The sequence below is a fragment of the Ischnura elegans genome, chromosome 11 (genome assembly GCF_921293095.1).
Source record: "Ischnura elegans chromosome 11, ioIscEleg1.1, whole genome shotgun sequence".
NCBI classification, from domain to species: domain Eukaryota; kingdom Metazoa; phylum Arthropoda; class Insecta; order Odonata; family Coenagrionidae; genus Ischnura; species Ischnura elegans.
This window is the reverse complement of record NC_060256.1, coordinates 3,218,486-3,236,256: the sequence shown is the minus strand read 5'-3', so window position 1 is coordinate 3,236,256 and position 17,771 is coordinate 3,218,486. Positions and strand designations below refer to the sequence as shown.

General features: G+C 43.9%; 1 protein-coding gene across 2 annotated transcripts; it reads right to left on the bottom strand.

Annotated features, from left to right (window-relative positions):
* Positions 1-2,719: 2,719 nt before the first annotated feature.
* Positions 2,720-17,415, bottom strand: LOC124168178. Of its 2 annotated transcripts, none has more exons than XM_046546305.1 (5): positions 17,151-17,415; positions 15,685-16,763; positions 13,596-14,021; positions 7,326-7,548; positions 2,720-3,500 (listed from the first exon to the last, which is right to left on the bottom strand). In XM_046546305.1, exons 2-5 carry the CDS (start codon positions 16,593-16,595, stop codon positions 3,159-3,161), a joined length of 1,902 nt encoding a protein of 633 aa, XP_046402261.1. In that variant the 5' UTR covers positions 16,596-16,763; positions 17,151-17,415; the 3' UTR covers positions 2,720-3,158. The 2 variants fall into 2 exon arrangements, with proteins under 2 accessions (XP_046402261.1, XP_046402262.1); XM_046546306.1 differs by having other exon boundaries at positions 15,685-16,676.
* Positions 17,416-17,771: the final 356 nt, after the last annotated feature.

Here is a 17,771-nt window from a genome sequence, read left to right as displayed (position 1 = left end):
TTTTGTACATCTCATCTCTTACAGACTCAAGTGCAGTGACTGTGAGACCTGTTACATAGGCCAGACTGTACTTTCGTTCTGATTAAGAACAGAGGAACACGGAAGGCTTTTGATAAACGGGGAGATTGACAAATCGCATTTCGCGAAACACCTAAGGGAGAGTGACCACAGGAGCAATTTCGTTCAGGAAATTCTCCACCTTGAGAAAAAGGGAAGAAGGATGGGCTGCTTGGAGGAGTTGGAGATTAGGAAGCACATCAAGAATGGAATTTTAGCTAATGAGAATATTTTTGTCAACTATTCCCCCCTCTTCGAAATTCCCCTGAAGCTGAGTAACGCTCCAATCCCAACGCAACCCTCCCCTACCAACGCGTACTAGCAACCAGATAAATATCAACAAAATAACTGTTAAAATAACGATTTCTGTACTTGATGATGTCGCCTCTGCGACGAAACCGGTCGTCTTGAATAAATCGTGTGAAAAAGTACCATAAATTTTTATTGACTAGAACAGGGGTTATTTCATGGAGATGCATTAGAGATATTTCGCGTGTGTTTACACGAATATAATTTCAAAATGAAAGGGTAAACGCAAATAACCGCACGGCTCAGCAAAAATAATAGAAATGGATAGTAATTGGATTAAGGGAATCTGTTACGCAAAAGACTATGAAAACACAATGATGATCATGATACATCCAAATTCTCGTATTTATAAGAAAAAAGAAAGACTCATTCTCAGAAATATTGTTATCGTAATTCACAGAGCATCAAAAAGCATTATGTGACGCAACAGGAACATCTCGCATGGCATCAACTTCGGTCATCGGCAATTAAGCACTCTTTACTTCCGAATTATATGATTGCAGATTCCAAGTTTCAAAGGCATTAATTAAGCATGGAAACTCACCTATTTAACAATATTTCATAGCAAGGTGACTAATTCCACGCACGATCCATAACACAGGCACCAGCCAGGATAATTAAGAGAGGGAAATAATTATTCTTGAGTAACATACAGCCTCATTCTTAATCACATATACTAACTGCAAATAATTATGCTCGTTAACAGCACTGAATTATCCATATATCACAAATTACTCTTCGAACCTTCGAATCGAGCGTAGCGAAAACGAGACAACGAACAGCAGACTGACGATCACAAAACCGCAAGGCATTTTGGGACTTTATGGATGAAAAAGCAACATCAAGAGCGCATAATTCAAACACAGAAATGTATAAAGATAGATGTGTATGTGTGTATAGATGTGTATGATTAAAATATTATTCAAGGTTATGCTGTAGCATTGGAAACTAAGCCTTAAATATTTGCCTGTTGCCTTAGAAGTAACGGTAGTGTGACCGCTGACGGCGCGGAGGTTTTTTAGAACGTATGCTATGAAATAGACGCAGGAGCACGGTGAGTTTTGAGCTGCAGTAAGCACATTTTTTCCACCCTCTTTTTCAGGTGGGTCAAAATCATCTTCTAAATATAAAGTGGATGAAAACTGAATAATTTCAGCAGATGAACTCATAGGCGGATCCAGGGGGGGGGGGCACGGGGGCCCGTGCCCCCCCCCCCCCCCAGACCCTCAAAAATATGCAAGATTTTTAATACGATCCCATTATTATTGCGTTCGTTTTGTATTGCGAGGTATCCTTGTGCCCCACCCAGAACAAAATCCTGGATACGGCCTTGCTTGTGCCCCTCCCAGAAAAAAATCCTGGATCCGCCCCTGGATGAACTGGCTGCATTTACTATTTAAACTTATAACTCCAGAAAGCGGGCTGATTATAGTTATTTTATATACCTACCTCATAATAAGAAATGCGGCAGTCTAGTGAGTAGAGCGATGAGCTGTAGTACGAAGAAACACAATAATATTTGTTGAATTGATATAAATAATTGTGCATGCACTCAAGGGAAGAGTGCATGATTACTTTCCTAAAGTTAAAATTGATAATATGAAAGGTGCTTCATTCCCTTAGCTCGATAGCTCAACTGCCAAAACGTGATAGCTAAAAGCCAAAGGCAGCTGACTAATCCCCTCCCAAAACTTTGTATTTCTTTAGTCTACTGCCGAAAGTGGGAGCCACTATTAGTCCACTTCACATATATTTTGTATAATGATAAGTTATTTTAATGCATTTTATTCTTAATCTTCAAAATTAGGAGAAAATATTCCCCTCACAATGAAGCAATAGGGTGGTTTCCTATTATTTTTATTGACCGACGACCGACGACACCGCTTGACGTGCCACTGGTTGCGTTCAAAGATGCATAAACAACGCCAACGGATAATGTTTATTTATCAGTAGAGTTAACCATTCATTAAAATCAATGTTGAAGACTACATGCCAACCAAAGCAGTTGAAAATGGATATCTTTAAGAGCGACGCGGAGAACATCTTATTAGAAACCCGCCACATTTCAATTTTCCAACACAGGCGATAAATTAAGTGAGATATTTAGCAGAACGGGTAGGTATGGGAATCCGTTTTCCCCGCGCGGTAAAACACTTTAATAAATGCTAAGTGTAATTTCGTGGTAGCATTTCCTTTTTAAATGTAAACGGCAGATGTCCTGCCCCACGCCAATAGGGGCGGCTTGCATTGGGATAGTATGTACATCATTTTTGTATTTTAGCAGCCATAAAAAGAGGCAATACAGGCTTTATCCCCAAGGAGATTACACTATATCTATCGAAACCCCAAAAAAAATGTTTTATATCACATCTGTTACTATTTTATAGCATACATTGAGCATTTAAAGCTGCAAGGTGATAGGGATACAGGTTACATGATAGGCACAAACAAATTTAAAAATTTAAAGATCACTGCTAGATTGTATGCAAGTCACCACCTCATTAACACTTACAAAGATACCCTTGGCAAGGATTGAGTGTAGATTCATTTCAAGGAATTGGTAAGGCACATTTACACACAAAGAATACGGCTCTGAGGTGGTAGAATAAGCAGACAGAGAGGAATGATTCAGGTGACATTGTCAGCCAGGCAGCACATCGCCAGCACCATTGACAGATACTGGCGGTCTTCAATGTACATGCAATGCGCACCACAGGTGGCCAGGGATCTGGATAGGCACCAAAGACCCTTCAGCCGGGCCCTCGACTGCTTCTGTGGGTCGGTCATTGCTCTTACTCTTCCGGGATGGATTCCATCGAGGTATCCATCCCCGCTGCTTCTGGAGTCTCGTTGCTCTGCAGAAGCTGGAACAGGTTGTAGGGGTATGAGGAATTTGCCCACTTGGCAGCACACGCCGTGGCCTCTCTTGGGGACCCAGCAGCACTCTCTCCCTCAGTCCGCAAGCGTGGCGAACAGTTGCAAACGCCACCCCCCTGCCCCCGACGCCCCTGCCCACACTCCTGCTTCCTCATCTGGTGTTCTAGCTTTTCTAAGTAGACTGCCAAATCCACCTCGGCCGCCTCCTCACACAGCATGCGCCGCAACTCCTCAAGCTCACCCTCTGACAGATCGTCCTGTGTGATTGAAAAGGATCATTCATTCAACTGCACTGCCTCTCTTGCTCAGGTGGATTACATTATAGTTAGATAGTGCAATATGTTTTCATGCTTGGCACAAAGGTAAAATTAAAATATATATTTCATAGCATTGATTCACAAATACTTAATCCACAAGTCAAGTCATAATAAAAACTTCAGTGGTCCTATCAATATTAATCAAATGAATTTGGCGTGATTTACAGTTGTTTTTGCTGTGGTAAAGATAACATTTTATCTCTTTTGAAAACCTTCCGGCATAGTGGCATCAACTAAGAGTGTCAAGATAGTTGCCTTTTCACTGTAATAATGCAAAATAGGTCATTTACTCTACTGATACGCAGTTACTTGACAAGTTCATTCGTCAAAATTTTATATTACTTGAAAAGTACAGGGAATTTGAATTTATCACAGAAGTTTGATCTTACTTCATCACACGTAGACCTCATATTGCATTATTTAATAAAAAATTGCATTAGCAATTTTTCGTATCTTAAATTATTGCATTCAATATCTCTTATTATTATTTTATTCCATCAATCCTTTTTTTTTAAGGTTTTCTGAGTCATTATTTTCTTCCCTATGCATCTCAAAACTACCCCAACTTAGGGTAAGTCATATTGCTAACCCAAGAGCTGAATAGGGAAATCGAAATTAATGAGGTCAATACGACGGTTTCTGCCTGATGGGAGGACGTGTAAGAAAAGGAGAGCTACGGATTGTGTGAGTTTTTTCCACTAATAATGGTGTTATTTTAAAAGCAAAGCATGGAGCAACTTTTTGTCATGGCCCTGATCAGCCCCATCTCTGTCTCAGGCATTACAACACACTCCCTCTCAAAATGCACATATACACTTAAGTTTTTCTCCTGTGCAACACATTTTGTAAGATGAATTTCCCTCCATGAATCATTTCTGAGAGAATTGAAATCCTTGCCTCAAACACATGTTTTTATCGTTCCCTCCCCACTCAGGACACATTCCATCCAAGCCTTCTGTCTCCTTCATATCTCATCTAGAAGCTCCCTCTCTCTTCTCTCACCATTTCCAGCACTTCCGCTTTCCTCATCCTCTACATCCTCTTCACTCCTCCACACATCGAACTCCACCAGTTTTTTTCTCGTCCTCCATTCCAAATGATTCCACGCCATAAAATGCAACACTCCAGATCAGATTCTTCACTAGCATTTTCTTTATACTCTTGCATAAAAATCCTCATCATTTTTTAATGTTCATGGACGTCTCCTAATCCAATGGAATTCTCTTCCTGATGTCCTAATTCCTGTATTCGTTTCCTTCTAATGTGCTACCCAAATAGCTGAACTACTCCACCTGCTCAAGTTTATGATCACCCACTTTTATCTTGAGCCTCACATTCCAAGCTCGCAATGCTTTACAAAGTCAGTGTATCACTCTAATGACAATAAGAGGCTGAGGCATTAGCCATGCGGGTCGGGGGGATTCGAGGGTCCCCTACCAACAAATAGTTTTCCTCTCACTACGACCCCTTATGGCATATCCACTCTGGAGACGACCAATCCATAGGAGCCTATCCTCCACGGAGACCAACGCCCGGGTCACGGGTTAAGGGAAAGTCTCAGGGTCTTGGGATCGTAGCATTTCTTCCAAGGCCCTGCATGTCACCTCGAGCGGGGGTGAAAGCAGGTGCCTTGGGGAAAACGGTGGGTGGCTCGCGGCCCGAATGGGTGGTTGCCCCTCAAGAGCGGTGGCACGGCTGAGTCTAATCGGAGTAAGCGGAGGCTAATCCCATCCCCGGTCGCAACAGCTTCGCGGTTTTGTGGGAGGACACTATCGGCACCAATGATACTTCAGAGCGCAGAGCCGATGAGAAATTGGATTCATTTAGGAATCTAAACTCGGGGAGGCAGTGATGTCGATCAGCGACTATCCATCTGCAGCATGGTTCTACTGACGGACGGCGGCCCTCGAGTTAGAGACAGGGTTGCCTGGATCAAGAAGCGTCTGTGGGAACTCTGCGTGAGCACTGGAGAAGAGTTCGTGGATCTTCGGTCGGTGCTTATATCGTGCCGGGCTCCCCTCAATTCGTCTGGGGTGCATTATTCCAAAGAGGCGTTTGAACGTGTGGCTCGTAGAATTTTTTAGCAGTGGAGGTATTTTTAGACAAGAGGATAGGTCATCTAGTGGAATTATTAATTATTTAACTAAACGTAGCCTCCGCGTAAATCCGAATTGCAAAAATATTCACAACAAAGTAAGCGTAGGAGTGGTCACGCCGGACAACAGCGTCAATATTTTAAAAATCGCACGTTCCACAGAGAGAGAAAATATAGCAAATCTAATTGGCACTTCCAGTTAAATTCACCCGACTAGCACTTGGTATCAATCTGCGACTGTCCATCTACAACATTTTTCCACGCGCTGACTGCGGCCATCGAGTTAAAGACAGGGTTGCCTGGATCAAGAAGAGGCTGTGGGAACTCTGTGTGAGCAATATGCACTTAGCATTGGGGCAGAGCTCGTGGATCTTTGCCCGGTGCTTAGATCATTCTGGGCTTCAAACGACTTTTACAACCAGATGTGGGCCTAGTTATCACCTCGACATTTGTTGCTCTCTCCGGCAGAACTTCGATGAACGTGAGGGAAAAGCACACGAAACAGATGTTGTGTGAGGCCGTGTGATTGGGGATGGGTTCAAGGAAGGGGGAGTTTCCGTCTATGGTTCTGATGGATATCGTGTGGGAGGGAGGGAGAGGGGAGAGGTGTATGGGGGAGGGGGTTAGCATGAGACGTTCAACCCAGGGAAGCTATTGGCTAGCAAATGCCAAATGCACGCCAAATCGAGGGTGCGGAGATTGAGGGCGGAGTCAGTTGGGGGGAGGAGGCAATAACTGATACTTTGAAGCATTCATTGAAGAGGGAGACAAAGAATGTGTGGGGACTTGGAGAGATTCCCGGGGGGGTGACGGACAGCAGGAGGGGCGGTCCCCCATTCACCTCCCCCCCTTTTCCTCTGTCCAACGCACTCATTTCCTCCCTATTCTGTCTCAGGCTGAGGAAGAAATCACTACTTGGAAAGCTGCAAGTTTCATTTTCCCGTGTTTCTTTTTATGTGTCTATGTTTAGTGATAGTGACTTGAACCATTTATATTACGTGCTACGTACATCTCATTTTTCCACAACATTGTGTATACATATGGTCTTGAATAAAACGCTTCTTGCTGTAACACTTTGGTTAAATAAATAAATAATTAGATGACTACACATATATACACACAGGAAGCAATAGAGATCCGCCTCAATCCCAAAAATTTCAATCGGGACACCGGCTTTCATCTTAGCAATGCATGGAGATCTGTAATCAGCTGTATAAAAAACATAAGGGTTGAACGTGAAGAATTTCAAAAGACCTACAGCCAATCAGACGACATCTGGGCCGCATTGCTGTCCTCGGTAAACGGTCGATCAGGTTCAGTGTGAAATTGGACTTCCATGAAGTTACACGGCCTTGAGGATGGGAGACAAGTCGTCTCCCGAAACGTCGGCTTATATAAAAGCATTAATCTGGCTTCAAACCCGAGAAATACTCGTAAGAGCAGAAAGCATTCACAAATAAAGCAACATTTTTCACAGTTAACGGCCAGAATGGATTATCAATCTTTATCAATCATACCTATGGGATTTCCCTACCATGGCAATGGATTACTCAAGTTGAACCATACCCTAATTCACAACTAGGCACACAGCCCCAACCCCTTCCACCTTCCACTACGGAGGCCTATGACAGTCCTCACCACTCGAACTGCCCCGGACCATTGGAATATACCTCGGGCCGTTCGTCCTCGACATCAGGCAAGCAGCGGCTGGCAGCCCTCTCCGCCTCCATCGCCATGTGAACGGCAGCCTCAGCCGCCTCCCGCGCCCTCGCCACCGCCTCCTCCGCCATCTGGTGGCACTCGTCAGCCGCCGCAGCCGCTGCATCCACGTCACCACCGCAAGCGCCCTCCAACTGCGCGCACTCATCCTCTGAACATCCGTCTTCGGGGGGACTGTCATCCATGAGAAGCATTCAAACTCATTATTCGGCCAACGTAACACATTGGCTGCCGTTGGCCTACTTTTGCGCCTCTGCCCCATAAAACAGCAAATTTACTCATTTTCTTCATTTTGCAATTGTCACCATTTAGCGAAATGAGAAGTCAGAGTCATAACATATGCTATGTCCACTATATGGATAGCAAGCAACGTGGTTCGACCAATAATGAGGTGTAACCCATCAAAGGGTCATACCCTCCAAGACATATTTTGTTTTTTTCAAGGACAGAGCACGACCCATGAGTGGGTCCACAAAATAGACTGGAAGGCGCCATCCAAATAGCCGACATATAAGAACTCAGCCCACCACTTATAATCGGAGAAAAACTGCAACTATCCTATTTTGCAAACATTCAGTGTGTTACACGACCCTCTGCCGAGGCCATTTCAGAATAGGGTGGGACAATTAAAGTTGAAAACATTAGATTGGTACCACTTGGCATATGGTTCCATCCGTCATTGATAACAGTGTGACGCCCTGTTGGCTACAGATTCACCAGAAATTAACAGTGCTGAGACCTGTCAGCGGGTGCTTGCATGTGTCACATTCTACACGCACTCTTCTGGGAATGCCTCAAAGTAAGTAAAGAGCCTCTAGCATACACCCCCCCCCCTTCAACAGCAGTGGGCTTGTCTCCTCCAAATTTCTCCCACTTACTCTCTGACCACACCTATTGTTAAGCACCACTGATAGATTTTATTTTATCATAGTATTCTACCGATTAAGGTAGGTTTCCATGGAGTACTAAAGCAGTGATCTGGGAGCCTCCCTTTCCTTCCAGCACTGCCTTCTTTAATTCACTATAAGGCCTACTCCCTTTCATTCTATCTAAAAATCCTATTCTATTCCTTCCCCTACCTCTTTTGCCTAACATTCTACCCTCTAACACCATTTTCAACATCCCCTACCCGCTAAGTACTCCCTTCATCCACACCTTCTGTCTCCTCCGTATCTCATATAAAAGCTTCCTCTCCTCGCCAACCATATGCAGCACTTCGTCGTTCCTTTTCCTCTCCGTCCATTTCACCTTCTCCATTCTTCTCCATACCCACATCTCGAATGCCTCCAATCTTCTCTCGTCTTCTTTCCTCAGTGTCCACGTTTCCGCGCCGTAGAGAGCTACACTCCAGATCAAAATATTCACTAACCTTTTTTTTAAACTCTTACATAGCGAACCTCTCCGAAGCACCTCCCTTTTCATGAACGCCTCCTTTGATAATGCAATTCGCTTCCTGATGCCCTTTCTACTGTATCCGTTTTCCTCTCATGTGCTACCCAAATAGTTGAATTTCTCTACCTGCTCAAGTTTTTCCACACCTACTTTTATCTTGGGTCCCACATTCTTTGCTCGCGATGCTTACAAAACCGCATTACCTTACTGTCGGCGTCAAAATAATGTGCCGCTGAACTTTTATTAATTTAAATTAATGTTTGTGACTTATTGTGGAAGATGAATGTTGTAGACGTGGTAGTTTTCCCTACGTTGAGTTACAAAGTTCATGAAGTTGACAAAACGGCTAATTTTTCGGTGCGCGGAGCCAAAGTACAGCGGCACATCATTTTGACGCCGACTGTAGTCTTATTGTGATTGATCCTCATCCCATACTCCTTGCACCGTTCGTCTAACGCATCCACTAGAGCCTGCAGTCCCCTCGCTGACTGCCTATTCAGTGCCTGATCATCCGCAAAACTTATTGATTTAAATATCATTCCTCCCACTTTCACTCCAGCTTCCAAATCGTCCCACGCTTCTATTACCATCTCCTCAGCGTATACGTTAAAAAGCAGCGACGATAGAGGATAGCCTTGCCTCACACCTTGGCCAATGCTTGCCCACCCAGATTCTCCCTCCGCTACCCTCACTTGCACAGTCTGGGCCATATAGAGATTACGAATTAGTTGTCTATCCCTCCAATCTACACCTATTCTCTTTAGGATATCCTTTAACTTTACCCAGTTCACCCTATCAAACGCTTTTCCAAAATCCACGAATTAGGCGTATACGTCCTAGGTCATATTCTAGGTTCCTCTCTAGCAGGGACCTCAATATTGCTATTGCATCACGAGTTTATTTTCCTTTTCTAAAATCAAATTGATGTTCGCCCAAATACTCGTTTGCCCTCGCCTCCATTCGTCTGTTCAATATCCTCGGTACCACTTTCGCTGCATGCGATATTAGGCTGATAGTCCTATAATCTCCGAATTCCACAGCTTCCTTCTTTTTCGGTAGTGGAATTAGATCCGTCTTCACGATATCCTCCAGACAACATCCCTTCTCATAGATCCTGCGTACTGGTTCGAAAAACCTTCTCTTAATATCCTTCCCTAGATTCTTCAGAAGCTCACACGGGATGTCGTCCACGCCTAATGCTTTCTTCATATCACAACTGCTCTCTATATTTCCGAATCTTATATCCCCGGCCCAAGATTATCCTCCTCCACTGCACGTTCCTCCTCTAAGTCAATTTATTCGGCCTGTTTCTTCCGTCATACAGATCCTCCACGTATTTCTTTCATCTACTTTGTACCTCTTCCCGCTCGGGTAGCATCCGCCCATCTTTAGCCTTAATTTTAGATATGGCTTGTCCTTTTTTGCCGCCCAATAGTGACGTAATTTTGGCGCGCACATACAACACAACGCGCCTGCTTCTCCATCCTTCTGGAACTTTTCCATTTCCTCACACTGCCTTTCCCACCGAGGCTCCCTTGCACCTCTCAGTTTCACGTCGGAATCGATCATTTACTTCCCTATACTTTCTTTTGCCCTGCTCTGTGTCCACGTTCTTCCACTCCCTTCTCTCCTCCATTTCTTTTACCATGGCCTCCGTAACCCAAGGTTTCTTTGTCCTTCTGCTGTCAAGGTAACCAAATGACTTCTCCGCCGCTTTGAAAATTACCGTTTTAATAATCTTCCTCTACAGTCTGTGTACTTCCGATCTCCCGGATGCCATTGTCCACCAGATCCTGATATTCTCTCCTCATAGTCCCCATGAGCGCTTCTAAATTCCATTTCCTCGCCTTCCTAACATTCGTAAGTCTTTTTAAAAGTTACGTTGCATTTCATAAGCACTAGGTTGTGGTCTGAATCCGCATCAGCTGCAGGGAAGATTCACACTACTCCTAAACATCTGTCTCACCATTATGTGATCTATCTAATATCTCGCCATATCCCCTGGGCTTTTAAATGTGTACCTCCGCCCTTCACAATGATAAAACCAAGTATTTGTGATGAATTACTAGTTTCTCCTGCAAAATTCTACTGCCTTATCTCCCCTGTCATCCCGCATTCCTAGTCCAATATCTCCTATTTCGGGTCCAACCCTCCCTTCCCCGACTAAGGCGTTCCAGTTCCCCCATCACTACTAGATTTTTCGAACCCGGGGTTTCTCTAATTATATCTTCGATCTGCCCATACACCTCATCTACTTCTTCCTCCCTACGATTGATGACAGGCAGGTAACATTGAAACACTAATATGTTGGTGGGTCCTCCTCAATTTCTACCACCGGAATCCTATCGCTTACCTGGTCTATACCTACCACACGCTTACCCATCTTCCCGTTTAATACTAAAGCTATCCCTCGCTGGCATCCCTCCCCTCCACTATATATAACCCTATAACCATCTCTCCATTATTCCCCCCATCCCTTCACCTCACCTCGCATAATCCTAAGATATCTATCCTTCCTTTATCCATTTCCCTTTTGATATTTTCTAACTTCCCCGCCCTCACCATTGTCCTCACATTCCACGTCCCTACATTTATAGCCCACTTCTTCCTCTCAATCTTCTTGGTCTTCCTTTCTTCATTGTTACTGCAGCTGGTGATGATGATAAGTCTTTGCAAGAGTTTTGCATGATTAGAACCCCGAGGACCTTGCCGACCTCGCTGCCGTGACCGACGCCCGCCCTTTGCGGACGGGTGCCTGTCGATGAGACTCCGAGGCTCATTTGGTAGCACTCCATGTTTTCAGGGAAGAGATAGTTGGTAGGGTTTCCCAATTCCATTCCAACAGTGTTTTTCACGTGACACCATCACGTGGACTACCTTTCGTCTGGCTCCTACCCTTCGACCACTCTGGCATGGGTGGCCCTACCAGGAATAATTTAGAATTAATCCCGCCAGTGTAGCTCTAGGGGTCATAGGAACATGCAAGCCTTTCCACAGCGACAAGGTTGTAGCCCAAGGGAAAGGTCTTTACTTATGAAAACAGGAAAAAGTCACACAGAGCCATGACACCATCACGTGGACTACCTTTCGTCTGGCTCCTACCCTTCCACCTATCTGGCATGGGTGGCCCTACCGAGAATAATTTAGAATTAATTCCGCCAGCGCAGCTCTAGAGGTCATAGGAACGCGCAATCCTTTCCACCGCGATAAGATTGTAGCCCAAGGGAAAGGACACTGATAGATAGTCAATAGAAAATTAATTCACAGTCAAGACAGCCTGAGTTGTACCACCAGAGAAGATAGGGATGGGTTGGAGGACCCTGGTGGCCACATGACTCACTCGGCCAATCCCTGTGCCCACTGCTAGGAACATTGGATTTTTGAGTCAGAGCAGCATCTTTTTGCAGCTTTCTTCCTCCTCCTCCTCGTCACCATCGAAGTAACCTCCCCTCCGACAGTGGTCATTTTTCCCCTCCATTCTGGAAAGCTGCCTTTTTTGGTCTCCCTCTCTCTCTCTCTCATATCGGCCTTCAGCGTAGTAACATCGCTCGACCTATGAAAGCGATTCTCAACTAAAGGTTTTCGGAGCTGACACACTCACCTTTTGTACTTAGTTTTCCGTATTTCTTAAGGTTCGTTTTTGAGATTATTAGTAATTTATGTGAATTATTTCAATACTTCTTGTATTGACTATTTGTACCTTCTAATACTAGTTAAATGAACATGACATGTAATTTTGATACAATTATTTCTCTCGCTGGTTATTAATCTTGCTTTTTTGGAGTTTTTCCCTCTCGTGATCAGCGAAAGATGAAAAGAATTCCCTGTGTCAGAGCTTACTTAATGAATCGTCAATATTTGACAACGCAACGCCACAAAATCACAAAAAAGACAAAAACATTAATTCGCGTAAAACTGAAAATGTGCGATAATTCACGAAAAATCGCAAAATTTCACGTTCGCGAAAATCAAGGGGTCCTTATTAATCAGCTGTAGGTCAGCAAAACTAGTTGCTCTAAGGAATATACATATACCTGTGGAAATACAAATTCATTCTCATGAATAGTTTTTGCAAGCCTACCTTTCAATCTACTGATTCAAGGCATACAGGGTTATTACAAATGATTGAAGCGATTTCATAAATTCACTGTAGCTTCTTTCACGGACATATGGTCACGACACACTACAGATACGTAGAAAAACTCATAAAGTTTCGTTTGGCTGATGCCGCACTTCAGATTTCTGCCGCCAGAACGCTCGAGAGCGCAGTGAGACAAAATGGCGACAGGAGCCGAGAAAGCGTATGCCGTGCTTGAATTGCACTCACATCAGTCAGCCATAACAGTGCAACGACACTTCAGGACGAAGTTCAACAAAGATCCACCAACTGCTAACTCCATTCGACGATGGTATGCATGTGCCAGAACTGCGAGCTCGCATCAACGATGCTTTCGAACTCATTTATAGGGACATGCTGCGCCGAGTGTGGGAGGAACTTGATTATCGGCTTGATGTCTGCAGAATCACTTAAGGGGCACACATCGAACATTTTTAAATGCCAAAAAAAACTTTTTGAGCTTTTGTATGTGTGTGCAAAGTCTTGTGAAAATGTCTCAAATAATAAAGTTATAGTACAGCTGTGAAATTGCTTCAATCATTTGTAATAACCCTGTATGATTACAAAGACGGGGATTCACTGTCTGCTAAATATTGGCCCTTTCCTACCAAGACGTCAGTTATTTGCCATTAATATCAAAAGATAAAGATATTTCTGAGTATACAACTCCCAAGTAATATGGGATGCTAATGGGTTATACTGTATGCCATACCTCAGCAATATTTCCACGGTCTCCGTATCCTTAACCCTTGAAGAGTACTTGTAGGGAGGATTAGTCCATTCCTTGGTCACAACGCGGACCTTGGTCTTGCTCTTGGAAGCAGTGCCTTCGCCACACTCAACTTCTTGGGTGCATTCATCCTCCTCCTCGAACCATGAGTCAGGGGGACTATCGGGGGGGCACGGGGAACCCTCTGGAATGGAGATTGGAGGGCCCTGCGGGCAAGCGGCCTCGCATATGCTTCCTTCGATGGCATCCTCCTCAAAGATGTCCGTGAGATTCTTCGGGCATATCCGCTTATGGTAGCCCTCAAACCTTGGCTCATCTTTCAGGGGAAATCGACTGAGTGGGGTGTCGTTGAACCTCCTGACCATTGCGGATGGAGACTTCCACCGACGATAAGGGGCTGGCCGGCGCCTGGAGATGTAAAATCCATGGGTGGGTATATACATGTTTAACCCTTTTACTGCCAGCCCATTTCAGGAGGGATGCAGGAAGACTGCCAAGGCTTTTTTCCGGAATTAGCAACATTGCAGATTTAAAAGTTTTTCAGCTACTTAATTTTATTTAATACGTCCAGATTTTTTTCCCAATTCTTGAGATATATTTACATCTTATAACCATAGATAGATTATGGGGGTTTACATAAATTACAGTCGTTGAAAAGGCCACAATCATTTTTAAAAAGTGAAATATTTCGGACCGATAAATCGGCCCCTGGCAGTTTTCGCTCAACCAGCGAGGGCCGATATATCGGCAGCCGGTGGCAGTCAAAAGGGTTAAGAGTAAGGGTGCGAGTAAGGGGCCACGCCACCCTCCCTTCCAGCCAAAGAGGAAAATAAGGAAATCATTTAGTGCTGTGGTCTTAATCATTTTCATGAATCATGAGTGAGGGCATGGCCACAGTGGATGGTGATACTCTCTTAACACATGATTACTCATATGATTTAAATATAAAATACGGTGGGTTAAATAAATTAGGTTTAAACTGAGGTTACGGTAGGCTAACAAATGAAAATATAGAGACATGCTTGAAACTGAAAATAACAAGTTATGAGCTAGCTTTAGCCTTACTTTAAAAAATCATGCTAGACCAATGCTCTCATTGATGTACCATTAGTAGCGACTATCAAAATCATTTATTTAAGGTTGAAATTTTTAATATGAATAAAAATTATTTTATATTGAAAGCTTTTTATTTTTAATAAAAAATCGAATTTAAATACCTAATCCTAATAAAATACCAAAGCGTCGACAAAAAAATTTTTAGTGGCTCTAAAAACTGCAAAACTCGGGCTCTTCCATGTGAAAAGGCTACTGACCACTAAAGTAATAAATTTCCTATTAATCATCTTAATTGGGATAGGAGGGAAATATCGTACATAAGTTGTGGTGGGGTTGGCAGGACTTTGGTTTGGTCACTTTGTGGGATTGGTATGTAATGACTATTCTTTAAAATATTATTGGCAACTTGCCGTACAGACAATTGCAGATTATGTTTTCATAGCACCAGAAGGCATGAGGTGTTTATGTATAATGCAATGTTTCCTAAAACAATTATTAATAATTGCAATCACTTTTCTAGCATATTTGGCGTCATTAATTTTTCCTTTGGAAATGTTTGTAGTTATGTTTGACATTTCCATATCAGCCTGAAAGGGGCAGATTTAGGTCATTGTTTTGGGGGTATATGTTTCATCAACTTCTGAGTCGCCTTGGTGGTATGCAATACCTCTTCGCAAAAATTCATCTGATGTCTCATATGGGTGCACATGAGGCCTTTAGGTATTTATCAATTACTTCTAAACACATTTTTAATAGCTGGTACAATAGAAGCTTCCACTGGAGAGCTATTGTAAACATTGATATATTTGTAATTTACCCATAAATTACGTGGGGAGGCGGCCACTCCTCCCCCCTTGAGTCCGGGGTTTGATTCCCTTCCCGCATCCCGACCCAGTGATTTACTGCGGGACCAGCGTCGGGAGAAATATTTCCTACGACCGTTAGGGCTCAAAGTTCATATTGAGCTTCATATAAGTCTTAAATACAACGGACAACTTACTACTACCACGCATACCTGAGTCTTGCTGTGGATGGAGTCTGGTAGGAGTCTTCCTCCCAATCGTCGGGAAGCAGTAGTTCAGCCGGGACGCGAGGAGGAGTTCCCCGCGTGTGAAATTCGTACGAGTGTGGTTCGACGCAAAATGACGCCGTGCCCCCGTATCCATCGCCCCAGCTGTCCACACTGACCGTCCCAGGACTCACCTCGGCCCCGTCGTCGGCCCCGCCGTCGGCCCAGCCGACCCGCTTGACACCTTCGCACACCGTATACGTGCGGTTCATGACGCGCGGTCCATGTCCGGGGCATGGGGCGTGCTGGGAAGACCTTTGGAAAGGCCTCGACGAAGGAGTGCAGGCGGCCCGAGAAGGCGACGAGTCCGAACCGAACTGCCACTGAGTCTGGCGCGATGCGGGTGAAGCCGAACAAAGGTCCAACCAGATGGGTGACTCTTGAAGATCGTCCTGCTCTGGCGATGAATACTCTCCTGGTAGCATCACGATTGGTGAAGTCTCTCTTTGTCTAATGGGAGTTGAATGGCGTGGACACGGTGACGTTGGCTCGTATGGGCAGGGCTGTGATGATCTGTGGACTGCTGTTCTTGGGCTGTATGACCGAGCGTATTGAGATTCCCGCAGCATAGGACGAGGCGACTGCTGTTTCAAAGACGAAGGCTCGGTCCTACCTCGCGGCTGAGTCTGGCACGATGTGGGTGAAGCAGTCGGCGAACGAAGATTCAACCAGATGGGTGACTCTTGAGGATCGCCCTGAGGGCTGAACTCGGGCCACGAATACGTGTCTGGATGCATCGCGGTTGGCGAAGGGTCTGTTTGAGGTGATGAAACACCTAATGTCTGCTGCGTTGCTGGAGGTTGGGTGAGGCTGCTGGGGGGATTAAAACAATGTCCAGTCCTCGGCTTCAATGGCATCGTGGATGGATGATGCTGGGTACCTTTCGTGGGCTCTGACAAAGTTCTTGGTGCTGCCACAGAAGTCGTCTAGGTTGGTTGCTGCAGCGTAAAAGTTACCCATCCGAAATGAAGATAAGTAGCGTATTTATCATATTTGAATCGTTTTTGCAGCGCATTCGTCCACACCTAGGGTTGTTTAGAATGTTGAACAATTTAAAAATTCAAAATTGAGTGAAAATCCAATAAAAATTGGCTTTTCGATAAAAGTAGACTGTTTCCGAGAAAAATTATTAACCCGCGATATCTCTCGCTCACAATAACAGATAACATATTGAGAAGATTTGGTGGCATTAAAATCTCTTTGATAGCTAGGTAAGTCCACTCTAATGAGGCGAACACAAATTTTGGCAAAGATGTATATAATTCAGATTGGTATGTCCCAGTTATGATGTCGCGAGTTCTCATACTCTGATCATTCATAGACTTAATTTGAACTCTTCTTCACCACAAACAACAAAGCATAATCTTGCACTGAATTTAATTCTCTGAGGGAAAGAACATTTGGGTACTCACGGAAAAATATCGATGAATAGCTTGTGGTTTTAGTCCCATTAATTTTCTTATGATTCACAAAAAATTTTGGTGTGTTTTGATAAGAATTCTTCCAATCCTTAAGGCTGCCAAAGGAGTTGCCATGAGTACCAATGCCGACAAAACAAACAAATAACTACAGACTCACATATATATAATTCCGCTTCATTATGGTTAATGCTGAATTGTTTATTGCCACGATATTTTGGTATCTTTCTTTTAATTTAGAAATTTCACCCTTTTCATTTCCTAAAATGTATCAATTCAATCAAATGCAAATTTTACTATTTAATTTATTATTAGTACCTCAAAGTCCTTTAAGGAGACAGAGTTTATGGTACAATACTTACATGCCACCCTAGCATGCCGAAGGCTTGCAGCTCCTCAGAAAAATGAGACAAATCGAAATTATGGCGGCTACGTTTCACACAACCCTGGCACCCCTATCCATGCTCCACGGAGGGTGGGTATAGGGTTCTAGGGTGGTCCCAAGCCCCTTCAGAGACATATTAACTGGCCACGACAATGAGATCAATGATTTTAACCTACATACGTTTTTTAGTCATATACTAATTTCAAAGCTCATACTGTGTATATAATTCT